This window comes from Peromyscus californicus, unplaced genomic scaffold (assembly GCF_007827085.1).
Source record: "Peromyscus californicus insignis strain IS unplaced genomic scaffold, ASM782708v3 Scaffold_18__1_contigs__length_77618521, whole genome shotgun sequence".
NCBI lineage: Eukaryota > Metazoa > Chordata > Mammalia > Rodentia > Cricetidae > Peromyscus > Peromyscus californicus.
This window is the reverse complement of record NW_026294480.1, coordinates 77,063,478-77,074,231: the sequence shown is the minus strand read 5'-3', so window position 1 is coordinate 77,074,231 and position 10,754 is coordinate 77,063,478. Positions and strand designations below refer to the sequence as shown.

Below are 10,754 nucleotides of genomic sequence, written 5' to 3'. Positions count from 1 at the left end.
GCAGTTAATGCTGGAATCCATAACTGACAAAAATGCCCAAAATAAGTGATGGTAGAGTGCTAAATTCTAAAGGTAACAGCTATATTATCCCCTCCAAGCCCCGGGGAACATTGCAGAAGATAATGTAGAAAGAATGTAAGACCCAGAGGATGGGGACACGTGCAGTAAAATAAGGTGGCTTCTGGATATGATATGGCTGTTGCACTATGGATTTTGTTGCAGCTGTGGTTATCTTCATAGGGCTTACACGAGATTGTGCCCATTGGCTTCTTCTTTTTTTATCATAGGTGGAAGAGGAGCTTATGAAGCCTCCCAACTCCCTGCTGCATAAGACTTCTGGCAATTAACAGTTGTTGGAGGAAGGATGTCATTTTCTTCAGTGGTGTAGCTTCTGGTAAGTTGCCTTTGTTCCAGTAAATAACCTCCCATTCATGTTCTGATAAGAAATTCTAATCAAATTCAGTGGATTACACATGAAAAGAAGACATGACTGTGGGGGGGTGCTTGTTGAGAAGAAGGGCTTCAGTGGGAGAGGGGCAATGGCAGAGGAGTGGGAGGGTGAAAATTACTAAAATTCATTATGTAAATATAGAGCAATGTATACATATTTTAATATTTAACAGTCAATCATTTGAAATACCCTGACCAAGAACTCAAACATATTTTTTTATGCCAGATACCAGGGTTTTGTTAAATAATCCATGCCTCTTGTGGGGAGTATTGTCAGGCCAAGTGGCATAACTCTGTTTAAGCTACATACACACACACACACACACACACACACACACACACACACACACACACACACACACACACACATTGCGGGAAGATTTGAGCTGGACCTAATCTGAAAGCCTCCTTTCTGTGGCTTCCATAGTACCAGAAAGTACTATGCAAGCTGCCAAGAGAGAAGAGCAATCAACAGTCCTATCAAACCATGGCAACTATGAACTAACCACAAGAATAACAAGCATGGCAAAATATCCCAAAAGGTGCAGTAGTGTCACTCACATGTTGGTGGTTACCAACAGCTATCTAAGTGAACTTAAGGCCCACTTTATTGGAGAGAAAGAATTCCTGGTATTAGAAAACTACCAACCACCTGGGGGTAGTTGAGGTCATGGATTTTAGAAGAGAAACTACCACTGCCACTTCCAGCATAATTCCTAACTACATTTCAGAACTTAACTCTTTCACTCACAGGTAAGTATAGTTCTCACTCCTCATCAAAGAGACTTCTCTTTACAGCAAATAAAGACACCACAGAAAACCACAACAGATCATGGGGATCTTAGCCCCAACAGATATATCTACATCACAGCTCCTGCATCTATGGCTCAGGAAAAATCATGGAACAGGAGGCAAAAAGAGCCAGAACACCAGGAAGTTTGCTATGAGACTGTGTCTCCTGGAAATGGCTCCATAAACAAGACCTGAATAATGACAGTATCAATAGCCATTCTAATACACAAGGAGGAATAATCTCAAGGTGTCACACTTCTAGACAAAGAACTACAGGCAACTAACAACTGCTGACAGAGAGAAAGAGAGAAAATTAGCCTTTGCCAGGGTTGAGCCCCCTACTTAGTTGTCCAATATAAAGTAGTCAACTCTGAAATCACTTAGACATAAACAACAAAATCAGACTCAGCATATTGTGTGTACATACATATATATGCATAATAAAAGAAACGTAATCAAGGAAAAAGAGGGTATCATTTTGAGAGGATAGGAAGAAGGCATTTGATCCATTGCTCCTCTGTTTCCTTTCAGAAAAGAGCAGGCTTCCCAGGGATGTCAACCAAACACAGCGTAGCAAGATGCAATAAGACTGGGTATAAATCCTCATATCAAGGCTGGATGAGGCAACTCAATAGGAGGAAATGGGTCCTACAAGCAGGCAAAAGAGTCACAGACACCCCCCACTCCCACTTTTAGGAGTCCCACAAGAACACCAAGCTAAACAATCACAGCATGTACGCAGAGGGTCTAGTGCAGACCTATCCAGGCTCTACAGTTGCTGCTTAGGTCTCTATGAGCCCCATGAGCCTTGTTTAGTTGATTCTGTGGACTGTGTTTTCCTGATGCCCTCTGGCCCCTACAATTCTTCCTCCCCCTCTTCTTTGGGGTTCCCAGAGCTCCACCTAATGTTTGGCTCTGGGTTTTTGAATCTGCTCCTATCATCTGCTTAAGGAAGCCTGTCTGACGAGTATTGGGCTAGGCACCTGTCTATGAATATAGCAGAATATCATTAGGAATCACTTCATTAGCTTTTACTTTGTCAGTCCTGTTTGGTTCTGCTCTAACTAAAATATATGTTTGAAAAGTTTTAATAGTCTGTAGAAGGCAGATAGACTATCTCCATAAGGGCCAACCCAGTGCTAGATATATAATAAATATTTGGTGAATGAATAAAACAAAGCAAGTTGCTCTTTAGACATCTGATCACGCAGTGTCCATGTGCCAGAGCAAAACATTTGGTTATTTGCTCTCAGTCTCCTCTTTAAATTCAGAATAACAAAGAGTTGGAGAGCATGAAAGCGCCAAGGGACATAATTAGAAACCTTTGTGTGAAAAATTTCCAGTTCATTTTGAGTCAGGACTTGGAAACTTAAAATTTATATCCTCTACATGTGGATTAATATACTTTTCTGAAATATGTTCAGTATAGTAATTAGGGGAACAATAACTTCAAAGTGGCTTTTTTTTGTAAGGACACTTCAATCTCATAAAGGTACTCAACAGATGTCTGGGGAGGGTTCTGGTACCTCATCTTTGCTTAGCTAGAATGGCCTTGATTTTATCTTTTTTTTTCTTTATATATAGGCAAGCCATTCAAAATAAAATCTCTGCCACTTGGATTTGGTGTGGGGCAGAAGAGCTATGTTAGAGCAGCTCCTTGTTACAATTTTTTTTTTCAAAGACATGAAAAAGGTACAAACAGCCTATGAGTCAGGTTAATTAGAATATCAAAGGCAGAGCAGTTTAGTACATGCATGTGCAAACATACACACAAACACACATCTGAATAAGAAGCAGTGGTTGAATAATAGGGCTTCATGTTTCTATAACCAAATGTACTATTTTGTCATAATTCCATATTTCCCATTAAAAATAACAAACTAGATTAAGCTTGTCCAAGTAAACTCAGTCAAATTATTGCTGTTATTTCAGTTTCAGACCCAAGAAAATGTAATGATTTAACTTTCTCTACTTCCTTACCAAGCAGCATTAAAATTCTAAAAGTGGTCTCTGTTTGTGCATATATGTATGCATGTATGTATGCTTGTGCAGGTATGTATTAGGTATATGCATATATATGTACAGTGTGTGTTGATGTCCATGTGTATGTGCATGTGTGTATGTATGTGATGTGTGTGTGTCTATGTGCATGTGTGTGTGCTTGGGTATGCATGTGTATGTGTGAGCGTGTGTGAGTGCAATGGGTCATCAAGCATTCTTTGTTTTTGTCTTGCATCAGCTACTATTTAAATCATCTTGCCTACTATTTGGGAATTAGCCCTTGTGCCCAGTATTTCTACTGCTTCCTGGGGTCTTAACCTGGTTTGAATCCTCTGTTGATCTCTTGCTATTCCCAAGTTCCCTTAGGAACACATACTTCAACAGTCACCATATTAACTGAAAGTCTAATAGAGATTCAAGAGGGCCTCTCATGCATTCTCATGCCTGAGCTCATTTTATTTTATTCCTCCCTTGTCACTATGTTGTGAAGCACAGAAGCAAGAATGACTATTCCTATACAGTCTCAGTGGGAACCCAGCATAGTTCCTCTTTTTAGGTCTGCTATTCAGCCAGCATGCTAAAGAGCACTTATTAGATTGATTGCATAGCTCCTCTGACAGGCCAATGCTTGTGATCTTCTGTTTGTCACATGGAATCCTTTCTGTCCTCAATCCTCCAAATGACAGGAAGCTCAGTCACTGTGCCCTGCTGTAGACATTGGTCTGACACAGACAGATGCTGCAATCGCACGCTTACTTGGTTGCTTTGCTTCAAGACAACTCTTCTTCCTGGCCTAGGCAAATTCTGTTCAGTCTTTGCAATACAGCGATCTAATACTCCATCTATCCTCTTTCCATTAAGTTATTTATTACATAAACTTTAAGCCGGGCTTCCTTTGGGACTTGGCAAAAAAAAGGAAAATGTATCTTGAATATCAATACCCTTGACTTTGTAGATTGTGTGTCAGCTGTGAGTTATAAATTTTATTTTTAGAGATTCAAAGGCTAAGCACTGACTGCTTATTTTCTTTTTGTGTTCCTGGAATAAAGCCTACATCCTCTGTGAACTGTTGCCTGCTGCAGGATGAACAGGAGAGGAGCCTAGGGAACCCTGGATAATATCTCAAAATGTCATCCTTCCACACAACAACCGCTCCTGTCTGAGAACACAGAAGAAAGAAAAATATTACAGAGACTCAGTGGCTATAGTCATATAAGATTCCAAGGTCATAAAATTAGTAGAGTGCTCTGTAATAAAACAAAGGCTCATTAGCAAATAGTTCTTGTATCATTAAAAAACTCAAATAATGTTAACAACTGGCAGGTGAGCTTCTTATGTAAATAAAGGAAAGATTTTTGTACTAAAGGAAACTTGATTTTTTTGAAAGCTTAGAAATTTTTTTGCCATACCAAGTAGAAAACTTCATGCTGGTCAACTTCCTTCCTTCCCCTACTCATGTTTCATCACAATTGCCTCCCCAGGATTCTACATAGTAAAAGGACTTGATGTATGTTGCTCAGAACAAGCATGGAAAAGGAAACGCAAGGAATGCTGGGAATTTTAAAAAATGATGAGGCTAGAGATGGCTCAGCCGTTAAAGGCTAGGCTCATAACCAAAAATATAAAGAAACTTACAATGTGATACCAAATTGGAATGCTTGGAATTCTAGAATAGGAAACAAAATGTTTCTCAAGGGACAGAAGAGTGAAAGTCAGAGAGAAGACATACATGCTAATAGAGGCATGGACCATTAGGAGAATAATACTGATGCTGGCTCCCCTAGAGGTCCAGAGCACCCCAAGCAGCCCAGTTAGTATCTGGGCAATGAGAAATTGCCTTCCTTCAGGTAAGAGATAAAGTAGCTACCTTTGTAGTGCCTTTGGTTTTTAAACCTCTACCGCTTCACTCTTCATGTTTTGGATTTGCCACCAGCAGCCTATATAGGTGCTCAATTGGGGACAAATGGCTAGGGTTGTCTTTTTAAAAGGAAGAATTTTCTTCTTGTGTTGATTTTATATGAATTGCATTTTTTCATTATGGAAAGTAGGTCTATGAATGACAGACCACAAGCACCATGGGACTAGTAGCAGTGTCTAGTACTTTATCACACATTCCTTGGGATTTCATGTGGGTTATAGAAATATGTTTCTTTTTTTAAACAGAAATTGAATCATATACTAAAACCTTTGCTTATTACCTATGAAAGTAGATTGTAGCAGACCTGCTTTGGGAGCCACTCAATGTACATAAACAGAAATTTCCCACAATTCAGGAACAGAGTAAAATAAATCACGTAAGTTTGTTACAATAAAAACTCTGGTCCAAAACCTAGACAGAAGCCCAGATGTCAGGATTGCTGAGTTGCAGATTCATTATTTACACAGAGTAAGCTGATTCTGGGAAGCATAAAGGAAATCAAGTCTGCCCACTTTTGCTCTAGACCTCTTAGCCCTGTCAGATTTCTTACCTGCCTTAGCTGCTACGCATCATGTTGTTCACAGAGACAGGAGAAACTCCAGAGGCCACACTTGGTTGGACACATACTTGTCATCCTTTCTGTCATTTAGCATGATACAGCAAATGCATAGAACTCATTGATGCTTGTAAGTTCAGAATGCATTGTTAATTGAGGTGGTTAGTTGTAAATGCCAACTTGAAAGAATCTAAAATCACCCAGGAGGGGAGCAGCAATGAAGAATTTCCTATATTGAATTGGTCTGTGGAAATGCCTGGGTGCAGTGATTATCTTCACTGCATTAGTAGAAGTGGGGAGATCCAGCCACTGTTGGTAGCACCATTCACTAGGTAGAAAATTCTGGTTTGTGTAAGTGTGGGGAATGTGAGCTGAGCATACATATAAGAACTTGCTTCTCTCTGCTTCTTGATTGTGGATGCACTGTGACTTCAAACTCCTGACACAATGACTTCCCAAAATGATAGGCTATAACCTGGATCTGTAAGCTGATTTTGTAATAGCACAGACCTAAATACAAGGCAAAAGTGTTTTCAAATCTGAGTTAAAGATAGTTTATCCTTAAGGAACTACTTAAATCATCCTAAGTCTCAGTTTTCCCACATAAAGATGAATTATAACAGTAGTTTCTTGCATATTTTTTGTGAAATTAAATCAATATAAGATCTGTAGGAGGAGAAAGGGCTGAGACATTACTTAGATTACTTCTATTAGTACTACCAACTATCATTTTCATGTATTCCCATATCATCATTCATTGGTATAAGTCTCTGTGATTGCATAGTTTTTCATTGTAAAGGTGCTCTGTAACTTAATTAATTAATCAAATACTGGGGACTATTGAGACTATTTGGATTCCATACAGTGGCTGAAAATTTTCCTGTGTCCCACCCAGTCCACTGCCGCTCAGACCAAAGTAAACACGCAGAGGCTTATATTAATTAAAACTGCTCGGCCTTTAGCTCACGTTTACCACTGACTAATTCTTGCATTTAAACTCAGCCCATTTCTGTTAATCTGTATGTTGCCACATGTTCTGTGGTTTTACCTGTGTGCTATTACATGCTGCTCCCTGGACAGCAGGCTGGCATCTCCTGACTCAGCCTTCCTCTTCCCAGAATTCTCCTTGTCTGTTTATCCCACCTATATTTCCTGCCTGGCTACTGGCCAATCAGAATTTTACTTATCAACCAATCAGAGCAACACATTCATAGCATACAGAACATCCCACAGCACCTCACCTTTTCTGATTATTTAAAAAGGAAAGTTTTAACTTTAACATAGTAAAATTACATATAACTAACAGTTATCAACCCAGAATTAGAGTTACAATATCTAGTTTATTTGTATTTTATAAAATTAAAGAAAATATTTTATCTATCCTATATTTGTGAGTTTAAGGTTTTATATCTAATTTATCTTTTATCATAACCAAAGAAAATCATAATTGTAACTATCTAGTCTTCAACTACATCAAAGACCTCAAAAGGACACATTAGAGACAGCACCCGCGATGACTGCCACTCTCCGTCCCTACCTTAGTGCCGTGCGGGCCACACTGCAGGCTGCTCTCTGCCTGGAGAACTTCTCCTCCCAGGTTGTGGAACGACACAACAAGCCAGAGGTCGAAGTCAGGAGTAGCAAAGAACTCCTATTGCAACCTGTTACCATCAGCAGGAATGAGAAGGAAAAGGTTCTGATTGAGGGTTCCATCAATTCTGTCCGGGTCAGCATTGCTGTGAAACAGGCTGATGAGATTGAGAAGATTTTATGCCATAAGTTCATGCGCTTCATGATGATGCGAGCAGAGAACTTCTTTATCCTTCGAAGGAAACCTGTGGAGGGGTATGACATCAGCTTTCTCATCACCAACTTCCACACGGAGCAGATGTACAAACACAAATTGGTGGACTTTGTAATCCATTTCATGGAAGAGATTGACAAGGAGATCAGTGAGATGAAGCTGTCAGTCAATGCCCGGGCCCGCATTGTGGCTGAGGAGTTCCTCAAGAATTTTTAAACCATCTGGCTGGATCTCGCGATCTTCCCCCTTGGCCTTCCCTGTGTCTCTGCGTGTCTGCGAAGGTGTCCTGGAGTCACTCCCCGGAGCAGCGGTGCGGCGGCAGCGGCAGCAGCAGGAAGCAGGGTTGGGTGGGCATTGGATGCGGGAGGTGGGTGTGGTGTGCTTTCTAGCTGTGCAAAAAGGCAGCAGTGGACCTACCCCAAGGCCACACGTGTCTGGTCAGACTAGCTTCTGATGTTTAGTCCCCTGGGCCGGGACAGACTTTTTTTTTAAACGTCTTGAAACCTAAACTCTGTGCTTGTGGAAGACCGTAACCTTTTTGTCTTTTTTTTTTTTTTTTTTTTTAAACAACCTCCACCTCCAGTGGCTGTGACTGGCCCCAGTGATTGTACCTTATTGGTCGCTGTGGTCTGGGCGGGCCTGGAGCCAGAAGGCGACTATTTTTCCTGCGCCACCCCAGGTGGGGAGAGAGAAGTTTCAGACTCCAGTTTCTCTTCCTTGCTGTCTTACTCCTTGGGCCCAATAGAGGTGGTAAGGACTCTCTACTAGCCTCCTGAGTTCTGCCTGAAGATGGCCACCGCACTGGTTGGGAACAAGGGCTGAATCTATGATTGCCAGGCAGACCTAGGAGCTGGGGTCCAAAAGCCAGGCAACTTCTGGCTGCAGGGGCCACCTGGAGTCGCCCCCCCAACACCTCCCCAGCTGAGAGGCCCCAAGGCTTGCCTGTCTGGGTCCAGTGCCTGTGCTGGAGGTGCAGAGGTGAGTCCTTGAGTGCCCAGCTGGGCTTCGCCTACTCTGACTCCTCTGCTCCCACGCTCGCTGTCTCTGATTCTGATGAATCCTCCCTTCCCCTAATTAAAGTCTCTTCCTGCCCCTTTGGGGCTGCATGAAAAAAAAAAAAAAAAAAAAAAAGGACACATTATTATCTAAGTAAACAGGAAGAGCATTGTAATCAACTTCCAAAAATCTAGAATGACAGAGACAGCTGGCTACCTAGACAGTCACCCAAAGTTTGTCTGTAGTGTTAGGGCATTTATCTTCAGCCTACCAGCCTAGAGTCTCTTAGTCACTTTTCTCTGTATACTGTAGAATGTCTGGTAGTTTTTTCTGTGAAGCAGGAACCTGAAAGACCATCTCGCCTTGCAAAGTTCAGTGGTCACCTTCCTATGGGTCCTGCATGTCCAGTTTAATAGGACAGTTTGTCAAGCAGTCCAGGAAAGAATAGTTTCTTGCCCAAATGGCTAACTTTTGCCATGAAGAAGAAGATAAACTCCATATGAAGTGTTTTTGGTGCCCATCATCTTTCTTGAAGTAATTGGTGCTGCCAGGAGCAGACATGTCTCATTGTCCAGAAAAGTCTAAGTTTTTAAAACATTTTAAATGCCCTATTCTGTAGGTCTTTGAGGTGTTTGAAGATTACTTATTTATCTGAAATATATCTATGTATATCTAGAAAACCTAACATGACTATAAGTTTGAATATCTGTATTTCTCAACTATGCATTACAATTTCAAATGAGTTGTACAAACAAAATACTTTAAACAAGAGTAGAAATATGCAAATAGTATAAAAAATTAAATTTGTATCAATAAACTAAAATCCATAGCAATGTAAAACACTTCAAACAAGTTGTTGCTCTTTAAAAGCAGATTCAATAATTTACCCTTTCATCCTATCATATCTGCAGCCTATATTTTTATATTATATCCTCCTTTCTTCTTTTAGAAAGAGATTGACTATGACCAATAACAATTTGCAACCAACAATCTAAACATAGACAAACATCCATAATCCATTTTCTGGGAATGTGGGTGTAGTTTCTCATACTACTTCCTGCTAATAGGGGCCACTGGTAATCTTATGGAGGTCCTGAGAAAATTAAGAATTATAGTCAAATCTTGGCTGTAGCATCTGTGAGGATGGATCATCTCAGCCAATTGCTATGAAGCTGGTTTTGGATGTTGGATGATCTGGGCCATGGTGTCATCAGAGACCTTTCAGGGGGTTTTCCTTGATCAAACCATATTTGCCTGGAAGCAATCAACAGGTTCTCATCTTCTGTGGAAACAAGAGCAGAACCTCTTTTCCAAAGCAATGTATCCTCAGACATAAATTTTGAAATTGAGATACCTTTAAAATATACATATTGATTTAAGTCAGTAGTTTTTACAATCAAATACCTTTCTGCAGTTAAACATCCCAAAGACAATATAATCCAGACTCTCTGTGTGATTTCCATCTTTACATGGCTTATTTTTATATTACTTTTACTTTCTCTTTAAAGAATTTATTTTTTAAAACTTTCTATTTCTTTATTCCTATATTATTTCTATATTCCTTTTTCTCTCTCTTTCAAGCCTATGTACATTTTTACACACAGTATAAACTGTTTAGAGTTTATTTCATCTGGATCTATTTTATTGTGAATCTATTGCTTTAACTGCAGCATTCTCTGCCCACCTCAGCTTCCCAACATAGCGGAACTACATTTACAGCCAGCTCCGTGAACCATGCTCCCTCCCACCTCTGGGAAACAGTGGTGGGTCTTTGCTTCCATCCAGCAGCATGTAGCCCAGAAAACTCATTTTTTTTTTTGTACTAGCAAAGGCTAAATCTACTACAAAGCTTAATGTGCGGCCTAGAGATGCCTCTGTGTATGGCTGTGGAAATCAGCCATGTTGCAGGTCAAGCCCACATGTTGTGATGTGTCACCACCCGCATGAGACATGAAGTAGGAACCTGTTTTTGGCTCCGTTTAGAATTGTTTAGCATACAGAACATCCCATAGCACTGTACATTGGTAAAATTTAATTTCAGTATGTGTCAAATTTTACTCCCCCAAAGACTACCAGGAAGAAATTTTTAGAGATATAAATTCATAGAATGGCAATAACAGTAGAGGAAATAATAGCAACAAAATTATTAATACAGAAAAGCAATGATTAGATTTTTAGACTCAAGCAATTTGAGTGTTAAACCTGCATTGGGGAAAGCCAGAGAAAACCATGTCTGT

General features: G+C 40.2%; 1 protein-coding gene across 1 annotated transcript; it reads left to right on the top strand.

Moving 5' to 3' along the window:
• Window positions 1–7,222: 7,222 nt before the first annotated feature.
• LOC128113299 (actin-related protein 2/3 complex subunit 4) lies at window positions 7,223–8,627 on the top strand. The gene has a single exon (XM_052742856.1). The coding sequence runs from the start codon at window positions 7,231–7,233 to the stop codon at window positions 7,735–7,737; it is 507 nt and encodes a 168-aa protein (XP_052598816.1). The 5' UTR covers window positions 7,223–7,230; the 3' UTR covers window positions 7,738–8,627.
• The last annotated feature ends 2,127 nt before the right edge of the window (window positions 8,628–10,754 follow it).